Source organism: Halichoerus grypus, chromosome 11 (genome assembly GCF_964656455.1).
Source record: "Halichoerus grypus chromosome 11, mHalGry1.hap1.1, whole genome shotgun sequence".
In the NCBI taxonomy this organism is placed as follows: Eukaryota; Metazoa; Chordata; class Mammalia; order Carnivora; family Phocidae; genus Halichoerus; species Halichoerus grypus.
The window spans coordinates 38,616,641-38,633,865 of record NC_135722.1 but is presented as its reverse complement, the minus strand read 5'-3'; the positions used below and the strand labels follow the sequence as shown (position 1 = coordinate 38,633,865).

At 38.3% G+C, this 17,225-nt stretch overlaps 1 protein-coding gene and 1 pseudogene across 2 annotated transcripts in view; one reads left to right on the top strand and one right to left on the bottom strand.

The window, feature by feature from the left end:
- Positions 1 to 658: 658 nt before the first annotated feature.
- Positions 659 to 17,225, top strand: part of LOC118526358 (L-lactate dehydrogenase C chain) — a 42,383-nt gene continuing 25,816 nt past the window's right edge. Inside the window, exons 1-3 of one of the 2 annotated variants that reach the window (XM_078059166.1) lie at positions 659 to 784; positions 7,793 to 7,910; positions 15,514 to 15,687. In XM_078059166.1, coding sequence (XP_077915292.1) covers positions 659 to 784; positions 7,793 to 7,910; positions 15,514 to 15,687 — 418 coding nt within the window. The remainder of the gene's footprint in view (positions 785 to 7,792; positions 7,911 to 15,513; positions 15,688 to 17,225) is intronic. The other variant, XM_078059167.1, reaches the window with a different exon arrangement.
- LOC118526323 (mitochondrial import receptor subunit TOM7 homolog pseudogene) lies at positions 10,887 to 11,043 on the bottom strand (annotated as a pseudogene).

Below are 17,225 nucleotides of genomic sequence, written 5' to 3'. Positions count from 1 at the left end.
GGCTGGCTGAGGGAAATGAAACTATACTCCCCAAATCCCTCTTCTGCACACTCATAAAGATTGTCTAGAATTCGTCACAGGGTCACGGAGAACGCTACGGCACACACTCGGAAATGCCCCCACCCCGGAACGAGAGAGGTCGTTAACTGCCTGCCAATGCGCCTGCGCCTGGGCCAGCGGTGGGCGGAGCTTGCGTACTGGCGAAAGAGTCGTGCGTGGGAGCGTTCTTGCGTTGGGCGTCCAGAGAGTAACTGTCACAGGGCTTCGCACCTCAACTGCCGTTGGTGGTTTCCTTTTGGTGTAACTTTTTTTTTTTTTTAAATCTTCCTTAAAGGCAGTGCGTTGCGTGTTCCGGCTGTCTGTGCTAAATTGCGCCAAAGCATTTGTGAGTGTCTAGTACTGGGGTGAAAATGATGGCTTGAGGGCAGGGAGAAATAAAAAAGCTTATTGGTGCCCCAACCCCTAGGTAGACTGGTTCTTCTCTACCTCTCCACACCCCTTTTCTCGCTTTCCCACCACACTCGGCCCCAACATTCTGCAGACTCAATAGGTGAGCCCTTAGATGTTCAGTGTGGTTAGTACATTGATACCTATGAGAGTGATCAATTTAGGGAATTTGATTCCACTGAAATTTCATTATCCCTATCAGGTTCTCAAAATGTCAACTATCAAGGAGAAGCTTATTGAGAATCTAATTGAGGAAGATAAAATCTCCCAGAATAAGATCACCATTGTTGGAACTGGTGCTGTAGGCATGGCTTGTGCTATTTGTATCTTGTTGAAGGTAAGTAAGAAGCCTATCCTGTGGCTGAAAATCAAGTAAGAACTCTTAGGTCTTGTAGATGATGAGTTCAGGGTTGTAGGGCTAATCTTCTGAGAGCAAATATGTGTTCACTTAGATATCTGATTTTGACATAATTTAAGAAACGTTTTTTTGGAGTTTACCATGTGTCCAGCATTGCTAGACTATTTGAACTGATTCATAGGAGTCACATTGATTGCATTGTTTTGTTACTATTCTGTTTAAACGATCCCATACCTTGCCTTCCTGGAAGAGTAATGGGTGAAAGTCATACTTCCCAGAAACTTATACTTAAAAAGAATTTTTTAGGGGCACCTGGCTGGTTCAGTCAGAGAAGTGTGGGACTTTTGATCTCAAGGTTGTGAGTTCAAGTCCCACATGGGTATAGAGATTACATAAAAATAAAAAACCTTAAATTTTTTTTGTTAAAGTATTACATGCTCATTATAAAACAAAAAGTACCAAATTTGATAAAATAATGGAAGTCCTTTAATTTTCTTTTCTGTTTGTACAGCATCTTTTCATGTGCCTGTTGGCAGTTTGTATATCTTCTTTGGAGAATTGTCTGTTCAAATCCTTTCCATATATATATATATAGAGAGAGATAGAGCACATATGTGGGGGTGGAGAGGGGAGAGGGAGAGAGAGATAGAAACTTTTTTTAATTTTAATTTTAATTAATTAATTTTAAAAGACTTTATTTGCGAGAGAGAAAACACGAGAGAGAGCAAGCATGAGTGGGGGGGGGAGGGGCAGAGGGAAAGGAAGAAGCAGATTCCCCGCTGAGCAGGGAGCCCAATGTGAGGCTCAATCTCAAGGCCGTGGGATCATGACCTGAACCAAAGACAGAGGCTTAACCACTGAGCCCCCCAGGTGCCCCTTTATTTATTTATTTTTAAAAGATTTGTTTATTTATTTTAGAGAGGGAGAGCATGCAAGCGGGGGAGGGGCAGAGGGAGAGGGGGAGGGGCAGAGGAAGAGGGAGAGAAATCTTCAAGCCGAATCCCTCCTGAGCGTGAAGCCTGTCATCAATCCCAGGACCCTGAGATCATGACCTGAGGTGAAATCAAGAGTCTGCCACTTAACCAACTGAGCCATCCAGGCGCCCCAAGGATCTTCTTTTTTTTTTTTTTAAGATTTTATTTACTTTTAGATAGAGGGAGAGTGAAGGGGGGTGGTGGAGGTGGGGAGGAGCAGAGAGAGAGAGGGAGAGAAAGAATCTCAAGCAGACTCCTCACTGAGTGCAGAGCCCAGTGTAGGGCTTGACCCCAGGACCTTGAGATCATGACCTGAGCTGAAATCAAGATCGGGCACTTAAGCGACTGAACCACCCAGATGCCACTCCTTTGCCGGTTTTTTTTTTTTTTTTAAAGATTTTATTTATTTATTTGCGAGAGAGAGAATGAGAGAGAGCACATGAGAGGGGGGAGGGTCAGAGGGAGAAGCAGACTCCCTGCCGAGCAGGGAGCCCGATGTGGGACTCGATCCAGGGACTCCAGGATCATGACCTGAGCCGAAGGCAGTCGCTTAACCAACTGAGCCACCCAGGCGCCCCCCCTTTGCCTGTTTTTAAATTGGGTTATTTGTTTTTGACTTGTAGGAGTTCTTTTTATATTCTAGATATCAATCTCTTACCAAATTTGTGATTTTCAAGTATTTTCTCCACTCCGTGGTTTTCTTTTCACTCTGCTGTTTCTTTTCATTGTGTTCTTTGATGCACAGACATTTTTAACTTTTTTAAAGATTTTATTTATTTATTTGAGAGAGAGAGAATGAGAGAGAGAGAGCATGAGAGGGGAGAGGGTCAGAGGGAGAAGCAGACTCCCCGCTGAGCAGGGAGCCCGACACGGGACTCCATCCCGGGACTCCAGGATCATGACCTGAGCAGAAGATAGTTGCTTAACCAACTGAGCCACCCAGGCGCCCCAGACATTTTTAATTTTAATGTAATTCAACTTTTTTTTTTTTTAAGAGAGAGAGCAAGCGAGTGGGAGGGGGTGGGAGGGGCAGAGGGAGAGAGAAAATTTTAAGCAGGCTTCATGCCCAGCACAGACCCTGACATGGGGCTCGGTCTCATGACCCTGAGGTCATCACCTGAGCTGAAATCAAGAGTCAGATGCTTAACCAGCTGAGCCACCCAGACACTGCTCAATTTATCTATTTTTATTTTTGTTGTATGTGTTTTGGTGTCATATCCAAAAATCATTGCCAAGTCCAATGTCATGAATCTTTTCCCTTATATTTTCTCTTAAGAGTTTTATATAGTTTTAGGTCTTACATTTAGGTCTTTGATCCATTTTTAATTATGTATATGGTGTAAGGTATAGGTACAACTTAGTTCTTTTGCTTGTAAATATCCACTTATTCCAGTATGATTTGTTGAAAAGACTCTCTTTCCCCCCATTGAATGGCCTTGGCACTCCTGTCAAAAATTATTTAACCATATATGTGAGAGTTGATTTCTGGGCTCTCTGTTCCATTGGTCTATATGTCTTTATGCCAATACCATGCTATTAAGAAAACTTAGAAGTTTTGAATTCAGGAAGCATGAGACCTCCAAATTTATTCTTTTCCAAGATTGTTTTGTCCATTTGGAGTCCTTTAAGATTCTTTAGAATGGATTTTGTTCTATTTCTTTAAAAAATGTCATTGGGATTTCATAGGGGTTTGCATTAAATCTGTAGATGGTTTTGGGTATGTTGACATCTTAATATTAGGTATTTCAATCCATGATCATGTGATGTCTTTCCACTTATTTGTATCTTCTTTAATTTGTTTCAGCAACATTTGTAGTTTTCAATGTACAAGCCTTTTGCTTCTCGGGGCACCTGGCTGGCTCAGTCGGTTAGGTATCTGCTTTCGGCTCAGGTCATGATCTCAGGGTCCTGGGATTGAGCCCCGCATCGGGCTCCCTGCTCACTAGGGAGTCTGCTTCTCCCTCTCCCTTTGCCCCTCCCCCTGCCCATGCTCTCTCTCACTATCTCTCTCTCAAATAAAATCTAAAACAAAAAACAAACAAAAAACCCAAGCCTTTTGCTTTTTAAAATGTTTTAAAGGTATTATTTAATCTTTATAACAACCTTGGGAGATAGGTACATTATCATCTCCATTTATAAATGAGAATAGTGAAGCATAGATATTAAGTAACTTGCCCATGGTCAAGTGGCTAGTATAGGTGAAGGGGTTAGGATTCAAACCTTGGCAACTGGACATAGATCCTGTTGTGTTCTGAAAAGCTTTACTATATTATCTAGATAATTTTTTTTTTAAAACTGGCAGAGGAAGGTGAGAAGAAGCAAAGCCAGTTAAATTCCAGAACCCCAAGAAAAGCTCAGCAATTAGAAGTACCAACGCCTCACAAAGTGGTGGTAAGAGATGGGACAAACACAGGAGAATTGGTTCAAAGTTTATATGATCAGAAGGAAAAACACCAGATTCTCTTCTGTACCTTACTCAACCAAGAAACCACCTCTCACATCTCAGCAGGCAAGGGGAAGGAGTATATTCTTTGGAGAAATTGAATCAGGCAGGTTCTGCACTCAAGACATTAAGGACAGTAAAGACAGGCATCTTATTGAAAGCAGTAGGATTAGTTGAAGGTCTACAAGTTGGACGGTGAAGCAGAAACCCTTTGACTTCCACTGGGCTGCTAGAAAGCAGATTGTCAAAGATGAAATATAGAAAAGAAATGAAATTAGAGGACCAATCAGGAGGTCCCATTACTCATTGACATTTCAGTAAGAAAAAAGAAAGAGAAGAAAATTATTCAAAGATAAAAGAAAAAGTCTAAAACTGAAGGATGTGAGTTTGCAGATATAAAGAATTTATTGGGAAAAAAAAAGAATTTATTGAAGGGGGCACCTGGCTGGCTCAGTCAGTGGAGTATGTGACTCTGGATCTTGGGGTTGTGAGTTTGAACCCCACATTGGGTGTGGAGATTACTTAAAAATAAAATTTTAAAGAATTTATTGAGTGCTCAGCACAATGAATCAAAAAAAGCTTCCTCCAAGGCATATTATCATGAAATTTCAGAACTCCAGTTGTGAGAGAAGGTCAGTTGTTGGAGCCCATTTATTTCCTACTAGAATCCTTAGTATACTGGTAAATACCCAGTTCCCATAGATGTGCATTGTGGGATAAATGGAAAGTGATGAAGGATATTAAAATATGCATATTTATATAGTTTATTGACTTCAAGGAACATATAGGCTCTAATAAGTACTATAACGCCTGCATATATCATTGAAAGGTGGACTTTAGAGCATAGCAGTATGTCCTACTTCCTTCTGCTGTACAGAATATAGTGGTCCTAGCAGTCTTCCTTAGATTAATTTTAATTCTCTTTTAACTTTACTCTTCTCTTACCTTACTTTGGTTATTCTAGAACTCCCTGGAGAAGAGATCCTGGAATGATCATAACTATTCCTTTTTTTTTTTTTTTTTTTAAGATTTATTTATTTATTTGAGAGACAGAGAAAGTGGGGTGGAGGGGCAGAAGGAGAGGGAGAGAGAGTCTTAAGCAAACTCCATGCTGAACATGGAGCCCAATGCGGGGCACGATCCCATGACCCTGAGATCACGACCTGGGCCAAAACCAAGAGTCAGATGCTTAACTGACTGTGCCAACTAAGCACCCCCTCATAACTATTCTTAAAAGATTCTGGCAGGTTAAATAAACCCAGGCTCTCTATTTGGAATTCTTTTTGAGAAATGACTCATAGATATAGTTAATTCTTAGAAAACAAGAACTTCTGGGATTATTTGAGTTCTGTCTTTGGCAGTCAAGACAAACAGAGCTGGGGGATGCATGGGTGGCTCAGGCCGTTGAGCATCTGCCTTTGGCTCGGGTCATGATCCCTGGGTCCGGGGATCAAGTCACACATCGGGCTCTCTGTTCAGCACGGAGCTGCTTCTCTCTCTCCCTCAGCCTGCCATCCACCCTGCTTATGCTCTCTCTCTTTGTCAAATAAATAAAATCTTAAAAAAAAAAAAAAAGACAAACAGAGCTGGGAAGATTCCCTTGAAAAGAGAATTGTCTGGTAACTTGTTAAGAAGAGATATAATCCGGGACACCTGGGTGGCTCAGTCGGTTAAGTGTCTGCCTTCGGCTCGGGTCATGATCCCAGGGTCCTGGGATCAAGTCCGACATCGGGCTCTCTACTCCGTGGGGAGCCTGTTTCTCCCTCTGCCGCTATCTCTCATGAATAAATAAATAAAATCTTTAACAAAAAAAGAAGAGACATAATTCAAGTTGGAAATATAATTTAAAAAGCAGGCTGTGTTGGCTATTATTATCATTCAGCTTCAAATCCAACTTTCTGTATTCTGTGGTGCTGGTGCTTGATCTCTGCATAATCTTTTTCTCCTTTACCAGTTGGCATCTTGTTAGGTTCTGCGAATAGGAAGCACTAGAGGGAAGTTGGAATGCAGGAGTGGAGAAATGACCTCCTTTCTGTTTGCTTGTTTTGGTCACTTTCATCTCAGCTGCAGCCCTTTGCTTCAGTGGTAGCTGTTGGTTCTAGCTTGCAGTTTCTTTTGGAGCTCCCAGCCTCATTTTGCCCCTTCAGTGGTATCAGTAGCAGCCAGGTTTTGCTTCTTACAGAGGTCTGAGCCTGGCTCCATAAGCACCTCCTTTAGTCTCTCTCTTTGTTCCCTCAGTCTTAGGGGTAGTGGCTTCAAACTGTGATTTCTATCTCTGGGTTACCTCAAATGTTCCCTTTTTGTCGTTTCAGCCCTCCAACAGCTGTCTAACCAGTTCCCTGTATTAAATACCTTCTTTTGAAATGCTTAGAGTGGTTTCTGTTTTCCTGTTCAGAGCCAGACAGATACATAGACTAATATAAAAATGGATCCATAAACATGATCTGGTTTTCTTATCAGTTGGCTTAGAAGTGATATGTGATCCTTCTGGGTGAAACTCCTTTATCTTCCTCATATTCCTGATGTATAACACATAATTTAGTACATTTTAGAATCTGCAGTTTTCCAGAAAGGTCAGATGGTATCTGATCTGAGAAAAAATGGTAGCAAATAGGGACTTTGATCCTTTTCCCTTACTTCTTATCTTTAGAATCTGGCCACTGGAATCTGAGGGAAAACACTCCTTCTATATAGTTCTGTATTCTGTTTCATTTGGTAAACTCAATTCAAATTAGAGTAAGCAAAAAAGAGACTATACAGATCTTCCTGGATTTATGATGATGTTACATCCCAATAAACTCATCATAAGTTGAAAATGTCCTAAGTTGAAAATGTATTTAAGATATAATTATTAATGTATTTAATAATAAATGTATTTAATCATAGCTTAGCCTAGCCTACCTTAAACATGCTCAGAACTACATTAGCTTACAGTTGGGCAAAACCATGAAACACAAAGCTTATTTTATAATCAAGTGTTGAATATCTCATGAAATTTATTGAATATGGTACTGAAAGTAAAAAACAGAATGGTTGTTAAGTGTATCCGTTGTTTACCCTCATGATTGTGTCGCTGACTGGGAGCTATGGTCTGGTTATATGCCCATCTACCCCTAGGTTGGAGATCCAATGTTAAATGTACTGTGCCTGAAATGGGTTCCCACAGAGGGCCACCTTTCTATTTTGGCCACAAGGATGCATATCAAAAACAACTTCAGCCAATTCAGAAATTAGGCATAAAGGTTAAATGTCATAAAATCCTTTGAAAGAACTTAGTAGCTTTTCATCATTTTTAAATTATTATCTGAAGTGGAAAAAAGCCACTTCTAAAAAATCGAACAATTATATGAAGGCAAAGCAGTTAGTAATTTTTGCTACATTCTGTTGCTTACCTTGACTTCTGGTCACTCTAGGCACATTCACCAACTATCACTTTTATATTATTTTTTCTATTAAAATATCACTATACTTTGATTATAAAGTAGCCATACATGAATTTTTCTCATTTTTCTAAAACTGAAATAGGAACATTCTTCAGTACATGTTATTCAAAACTTTCATGTATTTTAGGATTTGGCGGATGAACTCGCCCTCGTTGATGTTGCAGTGGACAAACTGAAGGGAGAAATGATGGATCTTCAGCATGGCAGTCTTTTCTTTAATACTTCAAAGATTACCTCTGGAAAAGGTTAATTTTAATTAACTAATTATTTAAAAAAGATTTTATTTATTTATTTGACAGAGAGAGACATAGTGAGAGAGGGAACACTAGCAGGGGGAGTGGGAGAGGCAGAAGCAGGCTTCCTGTGGAGCAGGAAGCCCAATGCGGGGTTCGATCCCAGGACCCTGGGATCATGACCTGAGCCGAAGGCAGACGCTTACCCGACTGAGCCACCCAGGCGCCCAAACCATATTTTTAAAATAGCCAAATATAGGGGTGCCTGGGTGGCTCAGTCATTTAAGCATCCAACCCTTGATTTCAGCTCAGGTCATGATCTCAGGGTCATGGGATTGAGCCCTGTGTTTGGGCTCTGTGCTCAGTGCAGAATCTGCTTGAGATTCTCTCCCTCTGCCCCTCCCCCCAACTCTCTCCCTCTCTCTCTCTCAAATAAATAAATAAATAAATAAAATCTTAAAAAAAGAAAAGTAAAATAGCCAAATGTAACTTCTAAATAATGAAATAGAATGAAATAAAAAACTCAATTAATGGATGTAATAATAGAGCAGACATCTTGAAGAGAGAAATGATGAATCTAAGGCAATTACAAAGAAGAGAGCAAGAAGTAGAAAATAGGACAGGCTAAGAATCATAGAGGATAAAGTGATAAAATGTCATGTACATCTAATTAGAAAAGTGAATGGGGAAGAGGAAATATTTGAAGATTTATAATTGAGCGTTTTTGAAAACTAATGAAAAATAACCCACACACTCAAGCCAAATAATCTCAAGGATAAATACAAAATCCCTATCTAGACACATTCTTGTGAAATCAGAGAACACTAAAGGCAAAGAGAAGAAAAAGTTGTCACTAGACAAATTATAGAAAAAGGAAAGAGTAACTGACTTATTATTAACAACACCCTGAAACCAGAATACAATGAAATGATATCTTTAATGTGCTGAGAGAGAGTAAATGTCAACCCAGAATCTCTATCAAGCAAAAATATCTTTCAAGAATAAGGTTATAATACAGACATTTTCAGACAGACTAAGTTACCATCAGACCCTCACTAATAAAAATGCAAAGCCAAAATATGGAAAAGCCCAAATGTCCATTGACAGATGAATGGATAAAGAAGATGTAGATGGAACTAGAGGGTATTATGCTAAGCAAAATAAGTCAATCAGAGAAAAACAAATACCATATGATTTTACTCATATGTGGGATTTAAGAAACAAAACAGATGAACATAGGGGAAAAGAAGGAAAAATAAAATAAGATGAAAACAGAGAGGGAGGCAAATCATAAGAGACTTGTAACTGTGGAAAACAAACTGAGGATTGCTGGAGGGGAGGTGGGTGGGGGGATGGGGTAATTGGGTGATGGGCATAAAGGAGGGCACTTGAAGTAATGAGCACTGGGTGTTGTATGCAACTGATGAGTCATTGGATTCTACCTCTGAAACTCATAACACAATATATGTTAATTAAATTGAGCTTAAATAAAAATTTTTTAAAAATTAAAAATTTTAAGAGGTGCCTCGTGGCTCAGTGGGTTAAGCATCTGCCTTCGGCTCAGGTCATGATCCCAGGGTCCTGGGATCGAGTCTCGCATTGGGCTTCCTGCTCAGCGGGGAGCCTGCTTCTCCCTCTCCCTCTGCCTGCCTCTCTGCCTACTTGTACTCTCTCTCTGTCTCTGTCAAATAAATAAAATCTTTTAAAAAATTAAAAATTAAAAAAAATTAAAATAAAAATACAAAAATACATAAGGCAAAAGAAAAGTGATCTTAGATACAAGGTCTGAGATGCAAAAAAAAATATGAAGAGCACAGAAAATGGTAAAAATGAGGACAAATCTAAATAAATATAAATTGTATAAGACTATATAATGTCTTGTGGGATTAAAAAATTTAAAAATATAGCATATAAATCTGGGTGTGAAATGTGATAGTGGGGAATGAAATAGTGTTCTGAGTTCCTCAGTCATTAGGAAAGATGGAAAGGTGATGATTATCTTTGGACTTTGATAACTTAAATATGCATATTGTAATTTCTATAACAACCTTTAAAAGAATAGAAACAGTGTAACCTCTAAATTAGCAAAGGGGAAGAAGTAAAATTAGAAAAACGTACCTGGTGAATTAAAAAGAAGGTAAAGGAAAAAAACAAGAAAAGAGACAACATATAGAGCTAAGAGTTTAGTGAGGATGCTGGACATAAAGTTATTTTTTTTTAAAGATTTTATTTATTTATTTGAGAGAGAGAATGAGAGAGAGAGAGAGAGCACAAGAAGGGGGAGTGGGAGAGGGAGAAGCAAACTCCCCGCTGAGCGGAGAGCCCGATATGGGACTCAATCCCGGGACTCCAGGATCATGATCTGAGCCAAAGGCGGTCGCTTAACCAACTGAGCCACCCAGGCACCCGACATAAAGTTATTAATAAAAAATTCATTGTACTTATATATGTCAAAAACAAGTAAAAGAATTTAAAGCTATTATTTACATTATCAAAAATAGGAAGTATGTGGGAATAAATCTAACAAGATATCTATAGAGCTTTTATTCAGAAAAGGATACAACCTCATTGAATAATATTAAATACATAAATAAATAGACCTTGCATATAGAAGTCTCATGTAAGTCTCTATTGTAAGATGTCCATTCTTCATGATTATAGATGATATGCAACCGTAGTCAAAAGCTCAAAAAGTTCTTTGTTGTTATACACACTAAATTCATTCTAAAATTCATTTAGAAATTCAAAGGTCCAAGAATAGACATTTTTTATAAGATTATTAAAAACACTTATTTTGATACAGTCTATCATCAATAATTCAGTAGAGGTTCCACTCTGCCACAGATGCATCTGTGTGGTAAGAAGCCTGTTCCCTCCAACGGTTGAATGTCTGAGTGATGTCCCGTCTCTTATCCCAGCTAGCGTGCGTGCCTTTCATGTTGTTCCTGCCTATTGATTGCTTCCAAATCCAGATAACCAAATAGTCCTTTATTCCCAAAGTAGGTTCAAAACAGTTGGTTCAGGCACACCTCTAAAATCCCTGGTAAATCATGAGAGGACTAAAGTCCCAGTGGATGGCATATTGGCCATCCTTGAAGAGATTCTGCAGCCTCGTTTGCTTGGCCTCTTTGCTCAGCTTCACCATGGTGATGGCCTGGGCTGCCCAGTCAACAAAATATTATTTTTTAAAAAATATTTTATTTGTTTATTTGAGAGAGAGAGAAAGCACGAGCAGGGGGAGGGGCAGAGGGAGAAGCAGGCTCCCTGCTGAGCAAGGAGCTCCACGTGGGACTCGATCCTAGGACCTCGGGATCATGACCTGAGCCGAAGGCAGACGCTTAACCGACTGACCCACCCAGGCGCCCCCTTAACAAGATACTCTTGAAAAAAAAAAAAAAAAAGAACAAGGTGGTGAGAACTTGGCTTTACCAGATATCAAAACTTCATAAAACTACACAAATTAAGTGCAGAGACAAACAAAAGATTATTATATAACACTGATCATATTGTAGATCAATGGGAAATGTATGGACTTATAAAATTTTTTTGTTATGGAAATGGTTATTTTTATGGAAAGAAGTAAAATTGAACCCTTATCTGATAACACACATACAAATTAATTCCAGGTTTGTTAAAGGCCAAAATGTGAAAGGTAAAACTTCAAATCTTCTATTGAGAAGATAATATAGAATATCTTTATGACCTCAGGGTAGGGAAGAATTTCTTTTTTTTAAAAAAATTATTTATTAATTTGAGAGAGAGAGAGAGAATGAGCAGGGGAGGAGCACAGGGAGAGAGTCTTAAGCAGACTCCACGTTGAGCAGGGAGCCCAGCGCGGGGCTCAGTCTCACGACCCTTAGATCACCATCTGAGCTGAAAGCAAGAGTCGGCCACTGAACTGACTGGGCCACCCAGGCATCTCAGGTAGGGAAGAATTTCTTTTCTCTTTCTTTCTTTTTTTTAGGGAAGAATTTCTTAAACACAAAGACACAAAAAGCACTAACAATAAAAGAAAGAATATAAAGCTAGAATTTGTGTTCATAAAAAGACCCTGTAAAAGAGTGAAGAGAAAGCCATAAACTAAGAGAAGATATTTGCAACATGAACAATTGACAAAAGAATAGTATTTAGAATAAAAATACTTGCATAATAAATAAGCCCCTCCTGCTCATGCTCTCTCTCTCTCTCTCAAATTAATAAATCTTTAAAAAATAAAAAATAAGATAAATATATATAACCCAGTAGAAAAATGGGAAAAGACTTGGAACATTTCACAAAAGAAGAAACTCAAATGGCCTATAAATATATGAAAAGACAATCTCATTAGTAATCAAGGAAAGGAAAATAAAAGGCATATCAATATAACATAGCTGGTAGATTGGTAAAATTGTGTAGGTAAAAGGTAGCTGGTAGATTGGTAAAATTGTGTAGGTAAAAGGTGAAAGGGAAAAGGGAAAAGGATGTAGAACAATAGGTACGCTCATGCATGACATGTAAGAATGTAGGAATGTAGACTAAAACCACTTTTTTAAAAAAGTTTGTCAATAGGGCCCCTGGGTGGTTTAGTACATTAAGCATCTACCTTTGGGTCAGGTCATGATCCTGGGGTCCTGGGATCGAGCCCCACATCTGGCTCCTTGCTCAGCGGGGAGCCTGCTTCTCCCCCTGCCCCTCCCCCTGCTCTTTCTCTCTCTCTCACAAAAAAAAAAAGTTTGTCAATTACCTGGTGAAGTTGAACATGAACATATCCCACAACCCAGAAATTGCATCCCTAGGTATATTCCCAAGAGAAATTTGTGCACATGTGCACTAGATACAGGTACAAGAATGTATAGTGATGTGATTTGTAATTGCCCCAAACTAGAAACAATTCACTGAATACCAATACTAAGTTATATATATTATGCAGTGTGATATTATGCAACAGTGAAAGTGAATGAACTACAGAGACACAGTTAACATGGATAAATATCAGTTATATGATATTTAGCTAAAGTAATATGTACCTTATGATTCAAAGGTGACACCGAATATGTTGCTTCAATATGCATAGATGGTACAACTTTTTGTGTGTGTGACTTTAACAACTCTGAAGAATGGTTGGTAACCTCTGAGTATGAAAGATAGAGATGCAACCTATTAGAGGTACACAGGGGTTTCTAAGATATTGGTGATGTTCTACTAATTTGTGTGATTTTTATGGAGTTGTTAACTTTAATATTTTTAAAATTGAACATATATTTCTTAAACATTCTATATGAATGATGTAATACACAATAGAGTGTCTTGAAAATACATTTAGTGAGTTCTAATGGTGAAGATCAATGGAACATTATTGATTATCCAAGATGTTTTTAATTGCCTCATATGTACAATAGTTAACACAGAGCCCAAGTGCTGGGAACACAGAAGGTGCTAAAAATATTTGTCAAACAAAGGGAGGAATATGAAATCAGAACCTGTTATTATGGAACTTATGATCAAGTTAGGAATGTAAGTACAACATAAACATTGAAAGATAACACAAGGAACCATATATAAGGACTATTTGAGCATTATAGGCAGTAAAGGCTATAAAAATTCAGTCAAGAGTGGTATTTATGAATGATATGATTAGAAGATGCCTAGTGGGGAAATTGGTATTTGAAGAAGTACTTGGCTAATATAATAATAATAATTGCTGACATTTATTGAATATTTAATATATACTAGGCACTGTTCTGCGTACTTTTTGTCTATTAACTCACTGAATTATTTTCTTAAGAACCATATAAAAGAAAAACTATTATTAGCTCAGTCTGGCAGATGAGGATCTAAGGGTCAGAGGAGCAGGCAAAATACTTGTCCGGGGTCACACAGCTAGGAAGTGGCAGAGTCAGGATATAGGCAGTTGGACCTTAAGAGTCTTTGCTCCAGACCGTTATGGTTTGCTGTCTCTTGGAGGATTGAGTTATATTTAGAACAGAAAATAACAGGTGAGGAGATGATGGCATTAACAGAATCAGGGCACCTGGAAAATCTGACATAAAATTAAGACACAAAGCTAGTAAAATAATTCTGAAGCAGATTACGAAAAGACTTGATATTTTACTTTGGTAGACAGTTTAATTATATTTGTTGAACATCATAATATTTCAAATAATCTGAACTGTGGAGAGATGACTCTGAAGAAGTTGCAAGGATTTTTCCCCATTCTCTAAAAATTGAGAGGGTAGTAGGGAGAACTAGAGGGATGAGGAAACAGAGATTGAGAGATTACTTTGGATTTCTACGGTTAGATAAGACTTTATGGAAGTTGAACATTAAGCTAGGTCTTTGAGTGAGCATGAGTAGACTGTGTGCAGAGAGAAAAGAACTTCCTCCTATATAGGTCTTTTACTTGATACAAAGGAGAGATAATTTTCTAGATAATGTGAAACATGTCAAAGAAATGCCATCTTTCTAAGTTTATCTTTCTAGTTAAAATCTTTACCGAGGCAGGGAAAACATTAAAATGTTTATGGTTTATAAATTATCTCCTCTTTTGGATTAGAGAGATATGAAATGACCATAAATGGAGAAACAATAATGTCTTTAAAATTAAGCGGATTTCCTTTTTTAAAAGAGCATGGGGGCACCTGGCTGGCTCAGTTTGAAGACCATGCAACTCTTGACCCCAGGGTAGTGAGTTCAAGCCCCATGTTGGGTGTAGAGATTCCAAAAATAAATAAATAAACAGAGAAGAGCATAAAATAAATTTTTTTAAAAATAGAGATGAGATATATAGGAAATCTTAGATAGTTTAATTTTTGACATCCATATGGAAAATAACTTCCAGGTATTTAATGCTGTTTTAAAAGTCCAGTACAGGATAGTGAGCATCATATCATATTATCATTGGATTTAATAGGTAAAACAGTTTTATGACTGGTCATCAGATTTAGAAAGTAGTTTACCTTCTTGTGAGGATCAAGAACTTCTTTGTGATCTCAAATCTAGTCCCTTATAATAGTTAGAAGTAAATATACATGCTCATCCTTAGAATCTTGAAATAGACATAAATTCTCAGAGTTTTAAGCTTCATAAGGTGTTTCTAAGAAGCCAGAGAGAGCTGACTTGCATTGCCTCAGACCTTAATAAGAAATGAGAATGTGGGCTAAAAGGGATGGTACAATATGTTATTATTTGGAAAAAATGTGAAAACTTGTAAGTCATAGTAACAAGGCCCCCTTCAGCTTATGCAATGTAACATTACTACATGGAAAGTCTATTCATCAGCAAATGCCAGACATGAAGGTAAATGTGTACCTTATTTGTTTATTTATTTATGATAGATGAGTACTTTATTATTATTTTTTTAAAGATTTTATTCATTTATTTGAGAGAGAGAGACATAGTGCGAGAGGGAACACAGCAGGGGGACTGGTAGAGGGAGAAGGAGGCTTCCGATGTGGGACCCGATCCCAGGACCCTGGGATCATGACCTGAGCCGAAGGCAGATGCTTAACCAACTGAGCCACCCAGGCGTGCTGATAGATGAGTACTTTAATACCAAGGTCATACAATAGCCTTTCAAAGAAGTAAAGCACAGTAATTATGGTTCTTGATCCAAGTATTGCCTTCTGTTTCTTTTTAGATTACATAGTATCTGCAAACTCCAAATTAGTTATTGTCACAGCAGGTGCACGCCAACAGGAGGGAGAAAGTCGCCTTGCCCTGGTCCAACGTAATGTAAACATCATGAAATCAATCATTCCTACCATAGTCCAACATAGTCCTGACTGTAAGATGCTTATTGTTTCAAATCCAGGTAAGTCTTTTATCCTGCCTTTAACTGAATAAAGATGATCTTTCCATACTATTTTTAAAAAACAATTTCATTGAGGTAATATTTATGTATAATAAACTGCACCCAAAGTATATAAGAGATCTCCATCCCCCTCTTCCCTAGCCCCTGGCCACCACCCCTTTGTTTTTATGAGTTTGGCTATTTTAGAATCCACATATAAGTGACATCATAAAGTATTTGTCTTTCTCTGTCAGACTTCACTTAACATAGTGCCTTCAAGATCCATCCATGTCACAAATGGCAGGATTTCCTTCTTTCTTGTAGCGGAATATTAAATTGTATATATATATATATATATATATATATATATATATATATACACACACATATATATGTGTGTGTGTGTGTGTGTGTGTGTATACACACAATGTATACATATATATATATATATATATAAAAACATCTTTTTTTCTTGCACTGTCTTTTATTCCTGTAACTTATTCATTCCATACCTAGAAGCCTGTATCTCCTTCTCCCCTTCCCCCATTTTGCCCAACCCTCCCACTACACTCCCCTTTGGCAGCTATCAGTTTGTTCTCTGTATTTATAGGTCTGATTCTACTTTTTTTAATTAAGATTTTATTTATTTATTTGACAGAGAGAGAGAGAGAAAGAGCTTGAGCAGGGGGAGGGGCAGAGGGAGAAGCAGACTCCCCGCCAAGCAGAGAGCCCGATGAGGGGCTCAATCCCAGAACCTTGGGATCATGACCTAAGCTGAAGGCAGACACCCAACCAGCTGAGCCACTCAGGCACCCTCTGATTCTACTTTTTGTTTGTTTATTCATTTTTTTTTTTTTGGATTCCACTTATGAGTGGAATCATATGGTATTTCTCTTTCTCAGTCTGATTTATTTCTGTTAGCATAATGCCCTCTAGGTCATCCATGTTTTCTCAAATGGCACAATCTCATTTTTTGTAGTTGCATAATATTCCATTATATACCACATTTTCCTTATCCATTTGTCTGTTGATATATACTTACATTGTTTCCATATCTTGGCTATTGTGAATAATGCTGCAAAAAATATAGGGGTGCATATATCTTTTTAGTGTTTTCATTTTGGGGGGTAAATACTCAATAGTAGAATAATTGGATCATATGGCATTTCTGTTTTTAATTTTTTGAGGAATGTTCATGCTGTTTTTCACAGTGGCTGTACCAATTTAAAATCCCACCAACAGTGCACGAGAGTTCTTTTTTCTCCACATCCTCACCAACACTTGTTGTTTCTTGTGTTTTTGATTTTAGCCTCTCTGACAGGTGTGAGGTGATATCTTGTTGTGTTATTTTTATTTTTATTTTATTTTTTTAAAGATTTTATTTATTTTTTGAGAGAGAGACAGCGAGAGAGGGAACCCAAGCAGGGGGAGTGGGAGAGGGAGAAGCAGGCTTCCGGCTGAGCAAAGAGCCCGATGTGGGCTCGATCCCAGGACCCTGGGATCATGACCTGAACTGAAGGCAGACGCTTAATAACTGAGCCACCCAGGCACCCCTTGTT